Source organism: Myotis myotis, unplaced genomic scaffold (assembly GCF_014108235.1).
Source record: "Myotis myotis isolate mMyoMyo1 unplaced genomic scaffold, mMyoMyo1.p scaffold_m19_p_11, whole genome shotgun sequence".
NCBI lineage: Eukaryota > Metazoa > Chordata > Mammalia > Chiroptera > Vespertilionidae > Myotis > Myotis myotis.
Window position 1 is genome coordinate 11,638,138 of NW_023416315.1, and position 25,219 is coordinate 11,663,356.

The 25,219-nt window shown below is 39.6% G+C and overlaps 1 protein-coding gene across 25 annotated transcripts in view; it reads left to right on the forward strand.

Moving 5' to 3' along the window:
* The window catches only part of NRCAM (neuronal cell adhesion molecule), a 255,311-nt gene that overhangs the window by 215,266 nt on the left and 14,826 nt on the right, over positions 1-25,219 (forward strand). For 10 of the 25 annotated variants that reach the window (XM_036327473.1, XM_036327472.1, XM_036327474.1 and 7 more), the window contains 12 exons: positions 1,042-1,208; positions 1,305-1,452; positions 3,853-3,977; positions 4,416-4,445; positions 5,942-6,043; positions 10,000-10,197; positions 10,295-10,365; positions 11,300-11,525; positions 12,349-12,464; positions 13,727-13,931; positions 17,922-18,044; positions 18,633-18,809. In XM_036327473.1, the coding sequence (XP_036183366.1) occupies positions 1,042-1,208; positions 1,305-1,452; positions 3,853-3,977; positions 4,416-4,445; positions 5,942-6,043; positions 10,000-10,197; positions 10,295-10,365; positions 11,300-11,525; positions 12,349-12,464; positions 13,727-13,931; positions 17,922-18,044; positions 18,633-18,809 (1,688 nt within the window). Of the gene's footprint in view, positions 1-1,041; positions 1,209-1,304; positions 1,453-3,852; positions 3,978-4,415; positions 4,446-5,941; positions 6,044-9,999; positions 10,198-10,294; positions 10,366-11,299; positions 11,526-12,348; positions 12,465-13,726; positions 13,932-17,921; positions 18,045-18,632; positions 18,819-19,818; positions 19,855-25,219 lie in introns of all 25 variants that reach the window. The other 15 variants (XM_036327498.1, XM_036327483.1, XM_036327489.1 and 12 more) reach the window with 5 other exon arrangements.

A 25,219-nucleotide genomic window follows, 5' to 3' on the forward strand; every position in this document is an offset into this window, starting at 1 on the left:
AGCGTTGGTTGGGGGACATTCCTTGAAAATCAAATATCATTTGGGGTGGGAAAGAGATTCTATAAGCTCAAAATCAGAATTTGTTATTACTAGTGTTTACCTTTATTACCTCCCCCACCTGAATTTCCTGACTTGGATCCAGCCAAGCTCTACTGTGTCCCTTTACCTCCCACTTTAGCCCTTCCTCTTCCCTATAACACTCCTGACACAAGTTCTGCTCATCACCTAGCTTGCTCACTGTAGCACGAGCTAAAAGAAACAAGGCTAGCATAAGCACAGCTCAGAAAGAATGAGTGAAAGAAAATTGGAGCATTCATTTATTGGTCATCTGTGAGATGCCAGACATTGTGCTGGGCTCCTCCTGCTGATGTGAAATGAAAGCCAGGTGTAAGATGAAAGGATAATCTCACCATATCCCCCACTTCAACCACAGAGGCATGGATGCTTGTGCACACGATTTCCTAGTGAAGGGGGCAGGGTCACACTTAGTCCTGGTTGATTTAGCCTTTTCATCCACCCTTACTTCTGTCTGACACGAGCCAGGAAGCTGAAAGGTACATATGTATGCTTTATCTTTTTTCTACCCTGAATATTTTTCTAGTCATACTTTCAGAAGTACAAACCTTATAGTCTTGAAATCAAAATCTCTTTAGAATGAAGTTACAATACTTCACAATAGGAGGGAAATGTCAAAAAGAGCAGTGTTCATTGGGCCTATTTTATCACTTATTTAGAGATAGAGTCTATAGTAATGTGTTTATAAAATTATAAATCTATCCTTTTGAAAATTACAATTTAAGTATCGTGTATTGTCACCCTAATTCTTCAAGCACCACTGATCATTGAATTCTCCAGTTTTACATCCTGTCTTTACATTGATCCCGCTGACGTGCAAGTTTGCAATATGCTGTGCAGATTCCAAACATCTCTGAACTTGAATCTATAACGCGTATCATGATGTATTGACCTTGAATGTGGCATTTTATGTCTGACTTCAAATTGTGATGTGTTTTGCTTCTCATTGTGATTATTTCCATGAAGGTTCAAAGGAACTAAAGGGAGTGCTCTTCGTGAAGACACTTATGTTTTACATGAAAATGGAACTTTGGAAATTCCTGTGGCCCAAAAGGACAGCACAGGAACTTATACATGTGTTGCAAGGAATAAGTTAGGGATGGCAAAGAATGAAGTTCACTTAGAAATCAAAGGTGAGGCAGAGGTGGCAAATTTTTTTTTCAAGAATTATGTGACTGTGAGCAAATTCCCCAGCTTGGGCAATCGATAACAATAACTTTAAATTTTAGATCCAACAAGGATCATTAAACAGCCTGAATATGCAGTTGTGCAAAGAGGGAGCACAGTGTCCTTTGAATGCAAAGTGAAACATGATCATACCTTGATCCCTACTGTCATCTGGCTGAAGGACAACGGTGAGCTGCCCAGTGACGGAAGGTATTTGAAGATGATCACTTTCCTTTCTCTTGCTTCTGTCTTTAAGCTGCTGTTGACTAAAGGTTTATTGTATAATGACTTAACCATGATATTTAAAAGTTTCTGAAGTCTGCTTTGTCCAAAATAGATACACAGGTTCTTCCTGCTGTAAAATGTCTGTACCTAATCAGGTTATTGAAACAAGACCCTGAGAATGTTTGTCTGTCATTGTGTGTTGGTCTCCTGTGTAATTCAGGAGGAGAAAAACTTTCCAGGCTTTGGACAATGTCCATTGTTTCCTGCCTTGTACAGTGAAGTCTCAACAGATGTTTTCATTACCAGCCTACAAATAAGCAGAAGTATGATCTCTTTAATCACCAGAGTGTGCCTGAAACCTTGTAATTTTTTGTTATTGTTAATCCTCACCCGCGGATATTTTTTCCACTGATTTTTAGAGAGAGTGGAAAGGAGAAGAGAGACAGAGAGAAACATCGATGTAAGAGAGACACATTGATTGGTTGCCTCCCACACATGCCCTTTCCCGGGGCTGAGGACCGAGCCTACAACCCAGGTATGTGCCCTTGATCGGAATGGAACCCATGACCCTTCAGTCCAAGGGCCGACTATCTTACCCAGGGGTCCTCAAACTATGGCCTGCGGGCCACATGCAAATACAAATATTGTATTTGTTCCCATTTTGTTTATTTACTTCAAAATAAGATATGTGCAGTGTGCATAGGAATTTGTTCATAGTTTTTTTTTTTAAACTATAGTCCGGCCCTCCAGCGGTCTGAGGGACAGTGAACTGGCCCCCTGTTTAAAAAGTTTGAGGACCCCTGATCTTACCACTAAGCCAAACTGGCTAGGGCAGAATCTAAAACATTTCAAAGAGCCTAAGCATATTGCAGCCCTTTAGCTTAGAATGGAAAAAAAAATGTATCTATTTTTCAAGTAAGGCCCTCAATTTGACTAAGTACGGAGCTGAAGGTGTGAATTTTAGCTACAAGCATCACCCCTGTTGGAAGGAATGCTGGGGCTGGTGGGAACAGTTTCTGTGGTTTGCCTGCCAGGTGCCGATATGGTGCCCTGTTGTTGTTAATGGCACCTAGAAGAACTATGTAGCCTGCTCCTTTCTATGCCCGGAGTTTCCATCTAGTTCTAGGTTCCAACGGGTCAGTTTTATTTGTGGAATCTGAGTGATAAAGATGAGAAGGAAACATGAAGTAATGACCTTTATTTTAAGTTGGCTAAAGCTTTAACTTGGAAATTCCCTGCGAAGATAGTTGATTTATACAGCCTTGTTAAAACCTTGCATGAATCCTGCCCTGGCCATTGTGACCCAGTTGATTGGAATGCCGTCACATACACCCAAAAGGTGGCAGGTTCAATTCCAGGTCAGGGCACATGCCTAGGTTGTGGTTCGATCCCCAGTCAGGGCATGTGGGAGGCAACCAATCGATGTTTCTCTCACATTGATATTTCTCTCTCTCTCTCTCTAATCAATAAACATATCCTTGGGTGAGAATTTGTTTTTAATCTGCAATAATCCTATTTACATGGATTTGTGTGTTTTTTTACCTACTGAGCAATTTTTCATGCCCACAGTAACCTCCAGAAGACTCTTCGTGGTGATTGCTGATCTAAATCTTCCTGTTTCTAGTGAAAAAGCTGGTCCTGTTTTTTGCATTTACTTTCTCCTATGAGAGTTTATGCATGTAGTAAAAGTAACACAAAATTTCTGCAGTAACTTCTAAATTACTTTAAAATATGCACTTTGTGCCCTGGCTGGGTAGCTCAGTTGGTTGGAGCTTTATCCCATACACCAAAAGTTTGCAGGTTCATTCCAGTCAGGTCACATACGTAGGTTGAGGGTTCGATCTTCAGATAGGCATGTATGAGAGGCAACCGATTGATGTTTCTTTCTTTCTCTCTCTCTCTCTCTCTCTCTCTCTCTCCCCCCCCCTCTAAAATCAATAGAAACATATCCTTGGGTGAGGATAAAAATTAATAATAATAAATAAAATATACACTTTGCTAGAAATTGAGCTGGATGAGTAGTGTTGAAAGGTTTCTTAGCAGCAGAAGCCCTAGGAAACCCTCTAGTAAGGTAACTGGAGCTGCCCCACCTCACCTCTGGATGTCCCTGGTCTCTAAGGAGCTCCTAAAACTCCAGGGACATGGTTGAGCGCCATTGGACATGTGCCTCGATAGCCCTCATAACCCGAGGTTACAATTCATTCTAATTGTTTTCCAACTATAATCATTATCAAAGTGATACCTATTGTATAAGATTTTAGCTTAAATGTGCTACAAATTTTCATCATCTTTCTCTTTTACCAAATTCAGTTTCATGCCAGTAAAACAATCATCAAATGTGGTTAGATGTCCATTTCAGTTGCTCAAAATGTGTTTTATTCACAGGTTCACTGTTGACAAGGACCAGTTGGTGGTAGCTGATGTAAGTGACAATGATGGTGGGACCTACACATGTTTGGCCAACACAACTCTGGACAACGTTTCCGCCAGTGCTGTGCTTAGCGTTGTCGGTAAGAACTGAACACTCACAGCACAACTGTTTTAGGTAGGAAGGAAAGGTTGTCTGCAGTAACTGTTTACTTGTTAGAGTTTTACAATTTTATTGGTGAGTTAAATACTCGTTTTTCTTCTTTGGGAGATACCCAAGAAGCTATAATTTCAGTGTAACTATACTCTGTAGCAGCACTGGAATAAAATGGTGGTTATGCGTATGAGTGATATTTGCATAAGAAAATTGGGGAATATAATCTACTTTTATTTAAAATGGAAGGTTCCCCTCCCTCTCCCACTAAATTGGTAACGCATGTTTATCAATGCCATGGCTCATAGTGAAGCATAAGGCTTCGTTTTATAATCTTAATCATGTTCAATCTTTGTCGTCTTGTGCTATCGTATATCTTTCCATTACTAATTGTGATTAAAATCCTTTATATTAATGTCCTTTCTAGCTCCTACTCCAACTCCAGCTCCCATTTACGGTAAACTAATGAGTCTTCTTTCTCTATTTTCTGTCAAACAATTTCACATTTGCGGAAAAATTAATTTTCTCTGTCACACCTTGTGTTTCTTTAAGGAAAGGGCTGTCACCCCTTCTGTTGTGTTGCTCCTTTACTGCTGTGCATCATTTCTTCATTAGAACTCTGGAACCTTTCACTGAATATATTGCCACTCTCTTCTAAACATTTCATGTGTTATTTTAAAGTCATTTCATGTTATAAATGTCCCTCTTTGATATAATGTCCCTATAAAAAAGCATAGTGTTTGCTCAAAAGCTATCCTCCACATTTTACAGAATGAAAAAGCTATTTTAAATATCATTCCACAAAAATCAGGCTTTTATAGATGTCTATTAGTTTTTTTGGAAAAGTAAATATTTTGAGATTCCATTTTCAAGAAAATTATGTAGGAAAGCCATGGATGTTTAGAACAACATTTGACCTTTGTATCTGAGAAAACCAACTCACTGTGTGTTAACAAAAGATAAACCACTAAAGAAAGACAAGAAAAGGGCAGCTTACAGTTGTGTGATTTTTCTGAGTTTGGAAAATAAGTCAGAAATTATTTCCAGAAATATTTTTGATTAAGGAACCCTCATCTTTATTTAACATGTAAATACATAAATTAATTTTGTGGCATAAACTCAGCCAGATTTATGCTACAGAAGACCTTTCCTTTGTAGGCCTTTATTGCTTCTTTACTGATAGGAAATAAGTGCCCATATTTTTATACGGTCTCTGCTCCTCCAAGAGCCAAAGTTACCCCAGGAGCAAGGTCAGGAAAAGTCCCAAAGAGGAACATGAACTCTCTGGATCTCAGAATCACCATTAGGAGAGGCAGACATGCTTCTGGGATACCTTCATTCTAAAAGGTGTCTGCACCCGTGTGTCCTCCAAGAGTAAACATACCGTCCCATGTGACTGTTGTGCGGAATATCTGCATACGGTGTTCATGCTGAGAGCTACTTCTAGAGCATCAATTTTAGAATGCCCTTAAAAACATAAATATTCTTCAGGAGCCCCCCAAATCCATAACTTAGCCTAGCATGTTTCAGGGAGAACATTTGAGTCTTCTTTGAACGGTACATGTACTTGCTTGTATTTGTTTTTCAGCATTTACTATTCTGTTTCTCATTTATTAGAAATTAAGTTTCTATATCATTTTCTCTGTCTTTGCTCGTTCATGCTCATGAGAAGACACACACTGAGAGTGCTGGTGAACCACCCACACCCACTTCACTGGTTTTGGTTACAAGTAATTTAGTTTCATTTGAGAAAGAAGCAAGCAGAACTCACTGATGGGTTGTCTTGGGTGTGCTGTGTGTTCCCAGCAACCTCGGCTGTTTCCATTTCATTTCAGTTGCATGCTCATTGGCCATTCAGTATGCTGTGCCTTTAATACATCCCTCTATGAATAGTATCACAAGGACAACCTCATAAGGATGGATGGTTAATTATGATGTGTGTTTGGTCTACAGATGTCCCAAATCCTCCCTTTGATTTAGAATTGACAGATCAACTCGACAAAAGTGTTCAGCTGTCATGGACCCCAGGCGATGACAACAACAGCCCCATTACAAGTATGTGGTGCCATTCGCTTCATCGCTGATGCAAATAATGACCATTTTTGAATCACTTTATCATATGCAATTGAAATTCCTTAGAGATATTTGATGGCATTCTCTGCTTCATTACTAACAGAACAAAAACATTTATTTATGGCTTTCTTCTCTTCCGAGCTAGAGTTATTTCTGGTTTATCTTCTGATACGGGACACTAATTGATTGCTGAAGATGTTAATTAACCAAACACACTATCATTTTGTGTTTAAGATCCATAGGAATACTTTAGATTTCTACCACTGTAAGAAGATGTGTTGTAAGTTATTCATTTTACCCATTAATGGGGGAGTAAAGGGTAAGAGGTGCTATAATGCCTAGCCTATATATTGGGAAATTGAGACTTAGAGAATATAGTGGCTTTTCAAACCCACGACTGGTAACAGAATTGTGTGTTAACCTCAGGTCTGTTAACTTCCAGACCCAGGTCTCTTTCTTCTAATTATCCTTTACTGCAAAGTGGCAGCAGCATCAGCATTGTCAACTCCTCACCTTGATGACGTAAGTTTAGGGAATAAAATCAGGTGAGGGACCATACCAGAAAGGTACTTGAAGAGCTTAATAAAATTAGCCTATAGGTAAGTTTAGAAATTTTAAAACCATGAAGGTACTTGATTGTAGACACATGCCTATAATATATTGTTATCTTCAGGTATATACTGCAGAAAGACTAATGAACTGAGCTGCCACTTAACTCAATGCATTAGCTGTTTAGGTTGCTTGGAGACTCTTTTTACCTAGGATACAATGATAGTATTAGAGATCAAGGCATTGCTACTCATTCCTTCATTCCCCTTCATCCAATAGGTATTTATTCAATGACTATTATTTATCAAGCCTTGTTCTAAAATAAAACAATAAAAATTATCTGCCCATATGGCACTTTATTTTAGTTTGAGGATACAAATAAGGTAAAATTACTAATATTGTTATTATAAATAATGTTATTATATATTTGTATACATGTATGTGGGTAACGTGCGCACACACACACGCACACACACACACACATCTCAGGGCTCCCCTCAAGAGAGAACCTGCTGCCAGGAGTGTTAACAGCAGGTCCATCAGCTGCACCTTCCCCAAAGACCTGCTGCAGTGCTCTCTCTTCCTGAGCTGCTCCATTATCTTCCTGAGCCATTCCAGTGACTGAGCACAGCGAGGGTCCTAGAGCTTAGCCGCACCCAGCACGGAACTTGGCTTGGGCTCCTCATTGCCCTGGCTCGGGCTGTAACTGCAGTCTGAGGCTTTTCCTACACACTGCTCCTTCCTCCCCCCATCCAATCACGGACAGCAGACCTTCATCATAGTCTGAAGATCTTCCCTGCCTACTCCTGCTCTCTCTCTTTTATCTTCCATGATTATTCCCCCCCCCCCACCGCCCCCCAGAGTTTCTTGCACTTCTAATTCTGTCTCAGCATCTGCTTTTTAAAGGACTCAAACACATATATATCTATATGCCTGTCTGTGGCATGGGTATATATGTTGTGCATTTGTGGTATATGTTTAGGTCATGCAGAAAAAATAAAGCATGAGAAGGAAGTTAACGAGGACAGGGGTCAGGGCTGTAATTATGAATAGGGTGGTCAGGAAAGGCCACATTAAGGAGGTAACATTTGAATATGTCAATAAAGACAAGAGAAGGGAGAAAGTGAACACACTATGCAGTTTCGGGGGGCGGGGGGGGGGATCTTTCCCAAGAGAGCAAGAAAAAGAGCAAAGCCCTAGAACAGGGGCGTGTCTGCTAGGAGGCCAGTGTGGCTGGAGTGACATGCACAGGAGGAGGTGAAGCAGGGAGAGAAGGTTGAAGAGGTAGAGTTGGTGAGTGGGGGTAGGGTGTGAACTTGCAGGCCTTGTAGGCCCATATAAGGGTTTGGGAGTTATTGGAGGGATTTAAGTAGAGGAGTGATTCATGGATCACTGTGGTTATTCCATTGAAAACAGTCTCTTGGGTCTCAAACTGCATTGAAGTACCCTGTGGAACCTCAGCCAACTCATAGGCTCATAGGGGTGCTTCAGGGCATTTTTTAAGTTTTCAATTTTTAAATTTTGGTATTTGAAAAATAGTGACATCTATAAGGCACCACATGAAATGTTGGCTTGAGGCAGTTTATGGCTTTAATCTGATATTGCTACATCATATTATAATGTTGTCATATCTCTACAAAGCCTTTGCTGTGATAAAAGGCAAGGACCCCGTGAAAATCACTGCGGAACAGGAAATGAGTAAGATGGTGTCCAATCTGTTTACAAGGTTTCAGGAGTTATGTGGTACCCAATAGTAATACATGAATAGTTATTAAGTTATATGAACCTAACTACTTACATGGATGTGTTAATTATTTCTTTTGTCCTAAGGGAGCCATCAAAAAAATTACCGGAACACTAAATGCACCATGAACTGAGAAAGTTTAAGTTCTTGTGAGTTAGTAGGTTATGCAATAATTCAGGCAAGAAATTATGGAGGCTTGAAATTGGCTGAGAGAGATGGAGGTGCTGAAAAATGGTCATATTTGCATGTATTTTAAAGTAGGGCCAATGGGACTGTTGAGAGTATGAAAGAGTAAGGGGGCTAAGAAAGACTTCAAGGTTTTGACCTGAGTTGTCACTATGAATTTGGAGAGGGAAGTGGAGATCAGTTTTGGCCATATCCAATCTGAGATGCTGTCATAGACAAACAAGTGGAGTTGTTGGGCAGGCAGTTAACTGTACAAGTCTGCATTTCAAGGGCTGCAGACATAAATCTGAAAGTGATCAGTTTATGAGACTGGAGATCATCACTTCCAAATTAGTGTGGATTGAAAGGACCAAGCACTGCAACACATGATGTTTCTAATTCACCTTTGTATCTACAATTCATATCATTGCACATGGCAAATAGCAGGCAATTGATGGGTACCTATTTTATAAGGGTAAAACATGTACATACCACAAAATTTCGGTAGATGCAGAGGGTATGAACTAAAATGTGAGTCTTCCTCCCACCCCTGGTTCCCAGCTCCTCCAGTGACACCAATGGTATGTATGTATCTTCTGAGAGGTAATACATGTACATGCAAGCATATTGGAATGTGTATGTGTCAGAGTAAATCTTTTTACTTTTACACAAGTGTAGTACTCGGTACACGGTGTTCTATATCCTACTTGGTTTGGCTTAACAATATACTTTAGAAATTACTTCTTTTTAGTACATATGGAGCAGTTCCATTCATTTTTTATAGCAGCAGAATATTCCATTGTGAGGATGCACCATAATTTATTTAATGAGTGTCCTATTGGTGAACATTTAGGTTGTTTGCAATTAGGTTCTTTCAACTGCAAACCATGCTGCAATGTGGGTTCTTTATCATGTGTATTTGAGCATATGTATAAGCGCGTATATTCTAAATAAATTGCTAGAAGCACAATTTCTCAAGCAGAGGGTGTCTGAGTTAAATATTTTAGGTGTTCTAAATTACCCTCTATAGAAGTTGTACCACTTCACACTTCCCACCAAGTATGAGAATACTTGTTTCCCTGAGTCATAGTCAACGTCAAGGAAGTATGTTCAACTTTTGATTGTTGCCAGTCTGTTTAGTGGAAAATGGTTTTTCACTGTATTTAACTTAACTTCTATAATGAAAAATATTGACCATCTTTTCATATATTTAAACTTTCCTAGGGCCATGTGCGGATCCCGTCTAAAGAGTTTTCAGTAACTACACTCAGCACGCTAGAAAAATATTATTGAGTATTCTTAGGTATTGAAGAGGATGCTAGAACTCTGAAATCAAAATATCTTAATGAAATATTTCTTGAAAGTGAAATAATTCATGTTTGACTACTCATGTTAAATTGTTATTCATTATTCTAGCAACCTACCCTTGAATGACTGAATTCACTGTCTTGCATTTGTTGCGTGTGTATGTTGTGTCCAGAATTCATCATTGAATATGAAGATGCAATGCACGAGGCGGGGCTGTGGCACCACCAAACGGAAGTCCCGGGGACGCAGACCACAGCCCAGCTGAAGCTGTCTCCATATGTGAACTACTCCTTCCGCGTGATGGCAGAGAACAGCCTGGGGAGGAGCTTGCCCAGCGAGGCGTCTGAACAGTATTTGACCAAAGCTGCAGGTAAAGCTGGACTTTTGTGGCATGAAATAAAAAAGAAAAGTTTTCCACTGTTTGAAAAAGACCAAAGCTTACATGTGTGTGGCTGCTTAACTTCTAGAACCAGATAAAAATCCCATGACTGTGGAAGGACTAGGATCAGAGCCCGATAATTTGGTGATTACGTGGCAGGTGAGCTATGTATAAAGCCTTCAACTTTCCTCTGTACACTTTATAATGAAAAAAACTAATTTTAAAATAATACCTGTATTAAAATCCCATTTTACCCATTTTGAAGGAAAATGTACATTGCATATCTTTATTTAATGTATTGTGTAGTAGTTAAAATCTTGATCCTTGGAGCAAAAATGAATGCGTGCAAATTCCAGCTTTGCCACTTACTATGTGACTTTAAGCCAGTTGTTTAACATATCCATTATGTATTTGTATGATTGGAATAATAATAGGACCAACTTCATATAATGCCTACAGCAGTGCCTAGCACATACATGTGCTCAATAAATGCTAGCTAGTAGTATCACCATTGTATAGAACCATCTAGAAGACATGTACCAAGTTATTCCTAATAGTCAACTTCTTTTCTTTCTTTTTCTTTTTGCTTATCTGTATTTTCTGGACTTGGAAAATTAACATATAATTTAAAAACTTCAGATAGCTCTGTTCATGCATGCTCATACTAGTATACTTTTTGTACATACTTACGTATATATGTACATGTAGAAGCATAATAGATGCAGTTCACAAGTTTCAGCCTCCAAGTGAAACAGACAATGATGTACTGTCACACAAACAGGAAGATGTAGAGGCACCTACGTAACTGAATGTTTTAAGTCACCCATCCTTGACTGTGGAGCCAGAGTTTGAGAGGCTTATATGGTATATACTAAAAGATAGAAATGAACAATCTTTGAAATGTGGGCACTAAAAAAGCTTTGAATGTCATCAAAAATGAAAGAAAGAAAAAAGGTCCCTGGAGAATATGTTAGCAGCTTATATTTTAGTGTTTCAGTGCTCACTTTAAGTCTGGGAATTGGTTTTGTTGTTCTGTAAAAGGTTGTGCAGTCGATCTGTGTTATAAGCTCTGATTATTTGGCTTTTCTTGTAGCCCTTGAATGGTTTCGAATCAAATGGGCCAGGCCTTCAGTACAAAGTGAGCTGGCGCCAGAAAGATGGTGATGATGAATGGACGTCTGTGGTGGTAGCAAATGTATCCAAATATATTGTCTCGGGCACGCCAACCTTTGTTCCATACCTGATCAAAGTCCAGGCTCTGAATGATGTGGGGTTTGCTCCAGAGCCAGCTGTCATTATGGGACATTCTGGAGAAGACCGTAAGTGGCTGACACTGTTTTGTTTACACTTTTTCTCAGCAAAACAGACTTAACAAAGTGCAAGCCAAGTCTATTCCCAGACGTGTTTAGAATGGGAGGAAGAGAGGCAGCAATGATTTTGTTCAACATTTCTGAATTTAAACAGCCTACTATATAGAAAATAGGTTCAGAATGTTAAAAGTTATTACTTTTTAAAAAATGTTATTCTTTTCGGGGGAGGGGGTTAATCCTCACTGGAGGATATTTTTTTCATTGATTTTAGAAAGAGTAGAAAGGAGGGGAAGGGCAAAGAGGGAGATAAGAGAGAGAGAGAGATATCGATGTGAGAGAGCCATGTCAATTGGTTGTCTCCAGCATGTGCCCCAACTGGGAATTGAACCCACAACCCTAGGATTCACAGGCAGATGATACTAACCACTGAGCAGCTCTGGCCAGGGCAAGATATATTATTCTTTCAAAGTCTACTCTCAGTCCTTGATCATTTATAGCAGTGGTTCTCAACCTTCTGGCCCTTTAAATACAGTTCCTCATGTTGTGACCCAACCATAGAATTATTTTCATTGCTACTTCATAACTGTAATGTTGCTACTATTATGAATTGTAATGTAAATATCTGATATGCAGGATGGTCTTAGGTGACCCCTATGAAAGGGTCGTTCAACCGCCAACGGGGTCGCGACCCACAGGTTGAGAACCGCTGATTTATAGAATAGGTCTGGAGCATTGCTTCAATAAAGCCAAAATTATTAGACAGTGACTTTTTTTTTGCATGAAATTCAAAATAACATTGGCCCTTCTATCCTCCCTCCCTCTCTTTCCCTAGTCCCCATGGTGGCTCCTGGGAATGTGCATGTGACCGTGGTGAACAGTACCTTAGCTGAGGTGCACTGGGACCCAGTGCCTCTGAAAAGTGTGCGAGGACACCTGCAAGGCTATCGGGTAAGTGAAGGGAGACCTTCCCTGTTCTTTCCTTAGGAACAGCCCATCAGTGAAGGCCAGATGCACTTTTCTTGGCTGGAGAAGTTGTTCTTGAGAGTTCATCTGGTTTATCGCCTCGGGCAGGCCACATCTAAACAACCCCAGCTGAAACTGAATCAAGATTTCACTGTATCCAAAAGTGAGGGGGGGAAATGTTTTCTCCATTTTTCACACAGATAACCTAAGATTTTGCCAACTAAGCAATTAACATACGCACAAAAGATGTAAAACTGATGTTTGAAAAATCAGATATAACAAAATGCACCTAGCTTAAAAACTATACCGACCACATGTGAATACACAAATTATCCTGAAAATAATGTAGACATTAAAAAAAATAAAAGATCATATAGTACCAACTGGGTCATTCTTATGAATATCAACCATCTTCATTCTTGGGAAGCACAGAAAGAAGGGGTTTTTTTTTAATTGATAGTCATCTGTTTTTACATTCACCATAAAGAGTCCCTCCTTTGATTTGTCAACCCTGACCCCTAGAGGTCACTATTTGCACGGCATCATGTTCAATTTTATTTTTTTCTCTCTAACATTATTCAATTCTGTATATGTTGACTTCTCTTTAAAAAAATGTCTGCTAAGAAGAATTTAAAAAGACTTAATAAACAACAATTCTGGACTTTTAACCAAAGTTAATCAACACTTTGTTAATCAACTACAATATAATACAAAAAATAAGAGCGAGAGCCCCAGACTTAGAGTCACTCCTGATTGTCCTATGCCCTGTACAAGTCACTTGGTAACCCAAAGGCTCATCTGTACTGTAGAAATAATAATAATAAACGCTTCACTGTGGGTTTTAGGACTAAACTAAATGACATATTGTACATGAAGTTCTATTAACTCTGGAAAAAGTATCTAAATATTGGCCAGTAATTTTTACTTTTAGAATATTTTACATGTCAGACACTGAAATCCTTCTATTGGCTTTTAGAGAGAACTGAATGGGTGTTGTGCTATTTCATTTATTTCACTTATATTCCTCCAACAAAATAGGATAGCCCAGCTTTATCAGATATTCTTAATTTGACTTTCCTCAATATCTGTGGGCTTCTGACTCTCCTGCCTCAGAATCAGTATTTTTCAGTTTTGCCAGTAAGCTTCCAAAATGCACCAATTATGGGAATTTTCTGGGGAAAAGCCCATAAAACTTTAATCTTGGTTGCCTCCTTATACATCCCCAACTTTTGTTCTTGCTGCTTCAGATTTACTACTGGACGGACCAGAATTCATCAAAAAGAAACAGACGCCACATTGAGAAAAAGATCCTCACTTTCCAGGGCAGCAAGACCCACGGCATGTTGCCGGGGCTGGAGCCCTTCAGCCACTACACACTGAACGTCCGCGTGGTCAATGGGAAGGGGGAGGGCCCGGCCAGCCCCGACAGAGTCTTTCATACGCCGGAAGGAGGTATGAGGTGGACGTGTCTCTGAGACCCTAGCAACATGTGGCACATGCTGAGAGGCTATGTGTGGCAGAAGGGCCCCCAAATAAAGTGTATTCTGGAAGCCGAAGGTGATTTCCCACAGATGAACACAGCACGCACGAGCTGGCTCATTTTCAATACTGGCTTGAGGCCCTTACGTGGACGGAGGGGATGAAGGCGTCACACCACAGAATGCTGCCCTAAAATCTCCTCTCCCTTGGCTTAAATTTTTGTCCACCCTTCGTCACACTGTCAGAAACCGTGCTAACTTGATGTTTATTTGGGTCATTAGGAAGCAAGTTGTATAGCTTCTATAAGCCCAGTTACCTAATCGGAAGTGTGGGAACTAAATGTGATACCCTAAAACCATCTACAAAAGACAATAATCTACAAGTCACAGTTCATTTCTTTCTCAGGGCACCTGCATAGTTTATTCTATACATGAGCTGAGTTAGAGGTTGGAAGTCTTGATAAAATGGGTTAGGAAGCGAAGGAAAAAGTCATTGCAAGTGTAGCCCACTGCAAGAGGAAGAGGAAGAGAGGCCCACATCTTCGTGATGTGGGAGTGAGGACAGGAAGAGTTTGGACATGGGAGCCTACTGGATGAGGGGGAGAGGCCATACGTGAGAAGGATAGGGGTTCGAAAAGGTACTGAAAATCAGCCTTGCCTCTTTTAAATTTTGCCTCAAGCCAGTATTGAAAATGAGCCGGGTAACGTCTATGGATTCATTAGTTCTTTTAGGTAAAAGCAGTTCACAGACAAATTCTGTCCTGGCTCCTGGTTGAAGGGCTCATGATGTCAACAACTTTCCAACAGTCTCTGAAGTCATTCTGTGTCCCGGCTCCCATCTCATCATGACTGCTGGTCCTCCGTCTCATCGCTCCTTAGAGGTTAAGGGCTCCTTCCACTCCAGGCTTTCCCTAGAGAGACTCCACACTGGTCCTGGATAGTTCAGGGGAAGGTGTCATACAAGAGATGAAAGGATAAAGAAGAGAGGGAGTAGCCCAAACTGGTTTGGCTCAGTTGATAGAGCGTCGGCCTGCGGACTCAAGGGTCCCAGGTTCGATTCCGGTCAAGGGCATGTACCTTGGTTGCAGGCATATCCCCAGCAGGGAGTGTGCAGGAGGCAGCTGATTGATGTTTCTCTCTCATCGATGTTTCTAACTCTCTATCCCTCTTCCTTCCTCTCTGTAAAAAAATCAATAAAATATATTAAAAAAAAAAGAAGAAGAAGAAGAACGGGAGTAGCATGCTCAAAGACACAATGGTGTGAAACAGCATGGCTCCTTTGGGGAACTGCAATTTGTGTAGCCGGGAATGGTGAGAAAAGAGGGGAAGGTCAGCTAGGGAGGACCCATATGGATGGTCTTAAATCCTGTGATATTAAGCCGGAGGCTCTTAACCTGGGGACTGTAGTGTCTCATGGGGAATCAATGAATACCAGTATCATGGAAAAAGGTGTGTATTTTTCTAGGGAGTATTTAGGGCTGTCATCAGATTCTCAAAGGGGTCAGTGATCTTCCAGAGTTAGGAACCACTCATTGGTTTGGGGGAAGCTTAGAACTGTGCCGAGCCAGCTTGGCCAAGGGTTTGAAAGCCTGAGTGAGAGTGGTGAAAGGATGAAGAAATGACAGAGAGAATAAGCTGGGTCTAGATGGGTCTTCCTGTGCCTGGCTGAGGCCACAGAGAGAGATCCAGAGGCGAGCTGAGCCTTTATTTTATAGCCAGAGGTAAACAAGGTAGTGGTCACCATAGTTACAATGTTCTTGTGAGTTTCACTTGTTTTGGCAGCACTTGCTGCACCTACCACAGCCCATTAGCTACCTAGGAAGGATCTAGGGCAGGGGTGGGCAAACTTTTTGACTCGAGGGCCACAATGGGTTCTTAAACTGGACCGGAGGGCCAAAACAAAAGCATGGATAGAGTGTTTGTGTGAACTAATATAAATTCAAAGTAAACATCATTACATAAAAGGGTACGGTCTTTTTTTTTTTTTAGTTTTATTCATTTCAAACGGGCCGGATCCGGCCCATAGGCCGTAGTTTGCCCACGGCTGATCTAGGGAGTGTCATAAGGTCAAACCTAATTATGCTAAGAGGACTGTGCCTTCTAAGCTGGGACTTGTTTGTGGCTTTGCCAACAGGTCAGTCCGAGGCTTAACCCTATAGCTGCACCCTACATAGAACTATGAGCCAGGTGTGTTGTAGACAGGCAAAAGCCACAGAGGCACTGAAATGGGGTGGTGGCAGAGAGCAGAGGAGGGAACGAGGTGGAATTCACGGGATTTAGTGTCCCAGGAGATGGTGGGAATGAGGCAGAGGGGGTAATTCAGGATGGCTCCCTGGTTTCTGGCCAGAGTGACAGGCAGAACAGTGGTGCCATCAGTGGGTCTAGGGCAGCCGTGGGCAAACTACAGCCCGCGGGCCAGATCCGGCCCGTTTGAAATGAATAAAACTAAAAAAAAAAGACCGTACCCTTTTATGTAATGATGTTTACTTTGAATTTATATTAGTTCACACAAACACTCCATCCATGCTTTTGTTCCGGCTCTCTGGTCCAGTTTAAGAACCCATTGTGGCCCTCAAATCAAAAAGTTTGCCCACTCCTGGTCTAGGGAATGTGGTAGGTCGGGTAGAGGAGGTCATGATCAGGAGGGAGGGCTGCCACCATCCATCATCCTCTTGAAGGAGCCATAAAAGAAGTCTGGGCATGTCTCCTCTGGCCATTTGCCAACCTCTGCCACAGAGAACCTAACACCTGCAGGCCTGCCCCAGTGCCAGGGTTTGCCAGCAGTGGGGCTTTTGTCCATCACCACGAGATTCTGGGCATCTGTCAGCTTCCGGATGAGACCTGCTCTGTGCCTGGGCAGGCTGGCTCATGCCAGGAGCCCAGCAGGCAGGTTGTTTGGAGACACCTGGTTTGTTGGGGAAAACAGCCCTTAATAGCCCAACACACAGCAGCTTCTACTCAGAGACCCGGTCAGAATAGTTTCACTTAGTCACTAGTTTGCTCGTATTTTCATTTTATTTTTTTAGTTCCAGTAGACTTTCATTATACAAACGCTAAAGTAAGTTCTTTTTTTTATTGTTGCCAGTATTACAGATGTCCCACATTGCCCCTTCTTTACCCCTTCCACCCAGCCCCCACTCCACCCCAGGCCTTTCCCACTCTATTGTCTGTGTCCATGGGCTATGCATATATGTCTACCTATATGTTCTTTGGTTAATTTCTTCCTGTCATCCCCACCCCTCTTCCCTCCGAAATCTGTCTGTCTGTTCTATGCTTTTATGTCTCTGAACCTATTTTGTTTGTCAGTTTATTTTGTTCATTAGATTCCACACGTAAGTGAGATCATGTGATATTTGTCTTTCTCTGACTGGCTTATTAACTTAGAAAATACTCCTTTTTATTTTATTTTTTTATTGGGGGGGGGGGCGGCTGGGAGAGAGAGACCTATTGCTTTGTTGTTCCATTTATGCATTCATTGGTGGCTTCTTGTATGTGCCCTGACCAGGTGTCAAACCCACAGGTGTCAAACCCACAACCTTGGGGTATCAGGACAACACTCTAACCAACTGAGTTAGCCAGCCAGGGCCACTAGTTTGCTTTTATTAAAACATCATTCATTAAACAAATAAGTACAGTATCTTTTTAAATTTTTATTAAATTTATTGTCTTTTTTAAATTTTTTGGTTTCAATCCATATAAAGTCAAAGTCTGTATTTTGAGAGATGGTTTTCATTAATCTAAATGGAAATGGTGAGAAAAAAAGAGAAAGAGAATGGGTAAATGGGTACTTGTCACAGGTTTTTATCAATGTATTTTCAGCTGAATCAGGAACAAGAATGTGTTAAAACAAACAAACAAACAAACAAAAAAACCTTAATGATTGTGTGAACATGGTGAAATATGTCATTTTAATACATTTTGAAACATTGAAAAACCTTTATGTTGACTGTGTTCTCATTATAAGTTCCCAGTGCCCCGTCCTCCTTGAAGATTGTTAACCCAACGCTAGACTCTCTCACTTTGGAATGGGATCCGCCAAGCCACCCAAATGGCATTTTGACTGAGTACACCTTAAAATATCAGCCAAGTAAGTTATTGGGAGAAGGGAAAATGGAAAATATCATTAAAAAGGAAAAAGAAAACTGTTATCTTAAAATACCAACTGGTTATTCTTTATAGCTTTAGAATATGTACATATACCTTCAAGTGTTATTCCAAAAGGAACTTCAAATCATACTTTTTAAAAGAAAAATTACATATATGGTATTGAAAATTAAGTATTCTGTAGATTAATACAGACCTTTGAGCATGAGGTTTAGGTAGGTGCTATCATTAGACATTATCTGTAACTAGAAAATAGTAACCCTCATTCATTTGGCACAAGACCTCTGAACATGAGGTTTGGGATTATTTAACAATACATGACTCCACCTGCCAAATCCCTGAGATGAGAAATGCTGTCGTGATTCAACTATAAAATTCCCTTAGCTTAGGAGCCAGTAGAGACTCTATTTCCCCCTCTTATGCCATATTATAGGAACTGTAAGAGGTTATCAGTTATGCCAGGCAAAAAAAAGTCAGCGTAATCCAAACTTGACATTTTTGGTGGACACATTTATTTATAATAGTATTGCTATAACAATTAATGGGAAATGCTCTTTTTTCTTCTTGACAGTTAACAGCACCCATGAATTAGGCCCACTGGTAGATTTGAAAATTCCTGCCAACAAGACACGTTGGACTTTAAAAAATTTAAATTTCAGCACTCGGTATAAGTTTTATTTCTATGCACAAACATCAGCGGGATCAGGAAGTCAAATAACAGAGGAAGCAGTAACAACAGTGGATGAAGGTAAGATGGGTATGTATAAAATCCATAAAACTATAAGTATTGTGAAACAAAGCTCCTTTACTTCAATGTGTACTTTCTCCTTCCTTCTGACCATGGAATATTCATCTTACCCAATTAATATAAACACTTATGTGTAATTTCTCATCCAGATATATAAAATCAATTATTTAATTCTTATTAGAATATTACTTGATGTTTTCCAAGTCCATGTGAAAATTTTAAACTTATATTAATATATTGAGGTGAGAGTGGGAAATTACAATATTTTGCCACACTTGAATTTGAAGTTCGAGGCACTGTTTTTTCCTTTCTACAACTTTACATATATGCATACACATATACGTACACATGTATGTAATACAAATATATATGCACACACAGACATGCATACATATACTCAAGTAAATATAAGTAATTCAGGTTCTGGTCTTGGTTCACCAGAAAGTAGTTTACTAGTCCACATACTGATTTAGGTTTTCTAGCGATGAAATTAAATAGTGCGTTTATCAAATGAGCGTGGGACTCTGTACCTTGGTAGGCCATCTGGTACAGAGAAAGCGAAGTAGCTCCATTAAAGTATCTAGAAATGAAATTAATACTTTCTTTCATATTTTTTAAAATTATTTTGAAAACCTTTAGATTCAATAAAAATATTGTAAAAGATTTCCTCTTTTTGCATGTCTCTAAATTGTAGAATTGCTTAAGGATTATTGATTTGATTATCTTCCATAGCATAAGAAATTGACAGTGCTACTCCAAAATTGGTTTGAGATATCCTAAGCCTTCTTATATAATAGGCAAGCATGAATAATGTACCTTAAATGTGGATTTGAATACTGCATAAGTTTGGGGACACAAATATGTCTTTGTCCCCTGAACTGGATATGGTGCACTTCATTCTTCTTGCATGCTTTAGCACTGTAATAAGTGTTTTTATATAGCTTTACATGCTCATGGGTGTGTTACATTTAACTATATAGTGTCCTATTTCTGTTTCCCTTCATTAAAGCTGGTATTCTTCCACCTGATGTAGGTGCAGGCAAAGGTAAAATAATTCATCTGCATGACTTTATACATGTGTGAAATTTGCAATGTTAAACATGGGGAAGTGCAGCATGGGTTAAAAGAGAAAATAAAATAAGCTTTGAAACAACAAAAGAAAGAGAAGATCTTGGCAGATCTTGGCTTTAACATTAATATTTAGTCTTTATACAAACAGAAAGCCACACATTACATTTTTCTAAGATTTCTCTCAAGCCTTATCCCTGGTGCAAATCCTAATCTTACCTTTTAGTTATATGATTGTGGCTGGATCAGACAGGACCAAAACTGTGGATTTGTCGCAGGTCCTGTCTATGGCCACGCCACGTATTAAAGAAATATTAGTCATGTGATGAAAATAGACTGTGAGAAATCAGATCAACAGTTTTCCATTCTGATTTAGCTAGACCCCTCATAGACACAGTGTACACTTTGCTGCATTACACTACACTGTCCATTTGAACTTTTGGCTTAGCGGTCAATGCCCTCTATTTATCCTGGGACTAGAAGTCTGTCCACCAGGATCCCCAAGAAGCAAGTCTTTCCGTCTGCCTGCATGCTCTACTCAGTTGTGTTACTCCATCCTGTCGTCACCAAACTTCTCAAGTCTCCTCCTCCTGGGTAATAAATAGTCAATCATCACAATGGATTACTTTTGTTCTTTATCTTGCACAGCACTCTGGGTGAGAAAGATTGGTTGGGAGAATGGTGCTTGAATAAGTTGTAGTATGTCTTCCACGTGAGGCAGTCCCAAAGATCCCCAGTCTTTCACCCTTGGCTGTGGTGGGTCTGTTAGCCTTGGACATGTTTTCTTGGGGAGAACCTGGGGTCAGGGGTTTTCTTAGGCTTTGACAGACTGAATGAGTACAAATAGAAATGAAAAAAAGACCGAGAGAAATCAGTGCTTTGTCCCAAATTATTCAAATCTTGTGAGCTTAGGTCTGATACACATCTTCTGTTTTCTTAGAAATCTGCTTATAGTCAGAGTCTTGGTAAATTATAAAATGTAGATTAGATAGATTTTAGGGTGATTGAATAAGAACCGTAGCCATTTTTGCCCATCTTGATATGTTACCCATGTGTTTTTAGACTTGAACAAAGTTGTAAAACTTCAAAATTTCCAAAATATTGTAAAAAGATGTAAACCTCTCTTTTATATGTATTCTTCTTTCCTGGGACAATTAGATAGCAATTAAAATCCTCGGTAGTTTTACAGTCATTTACTGCCAGGTCCCCTCATAACCTCATTGAAGCAGTCCAGAGAAAACCTGGCCTCGCTCCCTGTGCAAAGGATGCCTGGAGTTAAGAGCAGAATAATTGTGTTGCCACGGGACTGCCTGTGAAGTGAATCTGAGTTTTCCATGGAATTGTCATGTTAGAATAGGACATGCAATCCACTGGGAAAAAATACATCACCTGCTTATTTTAATGAATTAAAACTAACTAAAATAAATCTTTATTAAGATAGTTTAGGTTTTATCGTTTAATGTTACTCAGTTGAATTGCGAATTGCTTATGATTATAGAGATAAGTAAAAATGGAGTGTCAGAAGGTTCTTGAAGCCCCCAGGGTTGAAATCTGATGGATCTCATATAAGAAGAGAAATAGAATTTAAAATTTAAGAGAAAGCTAAATCTGTCCTCATTGTCTATATTGTTTCTTTTAATGGTGCACCAGTAATTAAACATTGCTTGCATAAAATGATGACACTTTACTGATAAGAATTTAAGCTGATCAAAAAGAAATTGCTGTCCTGGATTTCCCTCCCTTAAAAAATATTTCTTTATTTCAATCTAAGAATAAATTTTATCTTCTCTGTTTTTCTTCTCCAGGTGGGGTTTAGATACTCCCTGAGAGAGGAGAATGAAAGTGTCCCACAGTCCTCTCGAAATTTTAATACTCTTATGTATCTTTTATATTTTAATTTAAAGCAGCATGAAAGAGAATAAAGAAGAGATAAATCATTGAGGAAAAACATGTGTGATAGACTCAGCTATAGCAGCACCAGCCTCTAGTGATTTTAACTAACTTCTGGTGGAAGAGGGGAAAAGCGATGCATCTAAGTTTAATTTTTTAGTTTTCTGGAAGATTTTAAGCGATGTTGGTGAAACCCAAGCTTACACATATATAATTACTTAAGCCACGAAGAAGCCAGGATAATTAATTTACCTGTATTATGCCTACTTTCCCTTTTCCTTACCACTCTCCTCAATTTGATCGTGAAAATACTCCTGAGATCTTCAGGAGTAACTTACTTTGATCCATGTCCTTCTTTTGTTTTCAATATCTCTGTAAGAATTGTAGTTGTTTGGATGCATTTGTTCAATTTCTGTGTCCTTTTAAATACAGGGTGTCCCCCCAAAAAAAGTTCTAGTATACACACTAACAGCTGATGATAGCTCAATGGACATTTCTTTCTTTTCAGATTTAACCCATTAGAATTAATAACGGCAGCCAAAGTTTGTATACATTCTTGGGAGACACCTTGTAGTTTTGTGTCTGGTACTCTAGGAAATAGACCTGTGAAGGCATCTGTAAAAATGAACCGAAGCACGCAGTTAATGGATTTCAGTTAAGGTCTCAGTATTGCTGATGGATGGACACTGCCTATGATAGCTTTTACTTTCTCACCCTTGGGACCAGTCTTCAGAACATGGTTGCTAAGTGACTATTTAGGGCCCAGGAATAGGAAGAAACTAATTGGCAAGTCAGAAACTGAACCTGGTTCTTGACCTAATTAGCAGCTGACAATTAATTAAGAGGAGGGCACTGAGGAGCTGGTGACATCCTCTCTGTGGTCAGGCTCTCACTATATAATTATGTCAGAGTTGGTCCCACTGCTACCAGTTAGGTCAAGACACAGGAAAACCTAAGGAGCCAGTAAATTAAAATCAAGTTTAAAGTCTACAGTTTTATTTCACCTGAACAACAACAAAAGACTATATAGAGCAGTGGTTCTCAACCTTGGCTGCACATTAGAATCACCTTGGAATCTTTTTAAAATCCTGATTTCTGGGCCTCATCCTCAGGAAATTCTGTTTCTTTGTTACTAATGTTGTGGCCCCACCCCATAACAAAGAAACAGAATTTCCAAAGGATGAGGCCCAGAAATCAGAATTTTGAATAGATTCCCAGGTGATTCTAGTGTGCAGCCAGGGTTGAGAACCACTGATACAGAGGGTTCAATCAATTTCAACATCTAACGTCTACCTGGCAGGTAAAGTGCAATAGCCTTTTATAAGACACTGTCTATCTAGATGGTAAAACACAGCCAGTTAAGACCAACATACGAAAAAGAGTAAACATAGATGCTGAACTAGTTATTTAACAAAATTGTATATGAACATAGAGGAGTGAACCATTTATTTTGCCAAACAAGATCAGGAAAAACATCACAAAGAAAGTAATAACCAATTTGGCCTTGAGACAAATACAGAATTTTGGCAGATGAGTCAAAGAGGGGGTGTGTATAAATTATTGGTAAGGCAATAAGCAAAAGCATGGGTTTGAAAGCCTACAGGACATTTGGGTTACACCCAAAAGTCCAGTTTGGCCCAAATGTAGAGGGCCTGGGAAAGACCCTGAGGTGTGACTGACGAGGTAGGTGAGGACACATGATTAACGGCCATGCTTGCCTGGCGAAGGAATTTGTGTTTACCTATCAGTAGAGGTCAGTCATCTCCACATTCTAAACAGAAATGTCAGGATTGGACTTGTAGTTTAGAAGCTAAAATATACAAAGACACAGTAGGAAGAGAGACTAGAGTGGACTCCTGAGAAAGCCCAGCTGAGAGAGGACACTAGCACGTTCCAGGAGACAATGTCCGACATATCATAGGTGCTCAGTGAGTGAGTGTTCAGTAAGAAGGTGGATGAGTGAGGAGTCAGAGCCAGGAGAGTTAGAATTCTCTGACAAAAGTGGCCAAACGGACAACCTCAGAAAATCGCAATATCTTCTCTGGGTGTCTTTAAGAATAAGTGAAATGTTCTTCTGTTAGAAATATTTCACTATGGTTCTGCCTTCAACATTTTCCATAATTACAGCAGATTAAGTTCCTCAGTTCCATGATCCCAAAAGTTTTTAAAGAAAATTAATGTTTTGCCTGGGTTCTTTGCCACTGATGTTTTACACACATGTTCATATTCACAGTCTCTGTTTATTGATCATATTCCTATCGTTATCTATTTCTTCAGGTGCAAAATCAATTAGGTCCACGCAATTCAATAATCAATTTTTCTCTCTCTGCTGTTTCCCACCCTTAGCACGAAGGGGCACACAGTATACGTGTGATGGTGAACTCTATCTCAGAAGTCAAGTGCATTATTTAATTTCTTAATATACTTCTCTTTCAGATCTAAGAAGTGCAATTTCATCACATTTTAGATTTATAAGAGGTCTTTAGCTTCTAAATTAGATAACATAATTTGGAATTTAATTTTAGAGTCTGAGTAACCCTTCTGATTTCCTATCCTAGGATGTTTTCTCTGGGATAATAAACTGGTCTTATCACTTTTAACTACCCAAGTTAATATATCTGTAAATATGTTACTTTAAGTTTAGGCACTTGCAGTAAAGCTAGTATAATTGTCAGCTTCAGATGCCCAAATAACACCTTTAATAACTATAGGTGCCATCTTTACTCGTAGCAAGTAACCTCCGTAATTTGGTGTTTTAAGATGCTACGTAGGTTGCAGCATGATTTTTCAGAGCAGGATATGTAATGAGCACTTAGAAGGTAAGATTGTCTTGCTCTCTGGGATGTCAAGTGACATAGTTCTTTTATTTCTTCTTTCTTAACTTTAGATAAAAGCACATTTGGTGACTCTTTCTGCAGCTTTTCTTCCAGAGTACCCACTCCTCCAACACCTCCCAGCTGGTGTTCCTCACCTAGGTCCCTGAACTTAAAGAAGTTTCTGACTCAAATGAGGTCAAAAGCTACTACTGTGAGGAGCATCCTTTCTCACCCCAACACAAATTCTTTAAAGACCCACACTGACATGATAAACAGAATTGGAAGTAGCCACCTAGTATTTGCAGTCTGTGACCTCTGCCCCCAGCATCGTTCAGCAATCCCACATCCCGTCATATATCAGTAAACGAAGGCTATGGTGTTTCCTGGGACTGTATCTAATGGACAACAGTTCACATTATGCAGAACCCGTATAATAGAACTCATAGATTTTTAACCTTGTGCATCAATCACTATTTCTAATTATTGACTTATTTCCTAAGGCTGTAGTTTAAAAAATGAAAAACCTGTCTGTAATAAAAGTGAAGTATGCGTGAACCCTAAATGTCAGCAGTAAATCCTAATTCAGTTTTATTTGCACAGTTTCAGAGTACTTAGAATTATTTATATTTGTGTGCA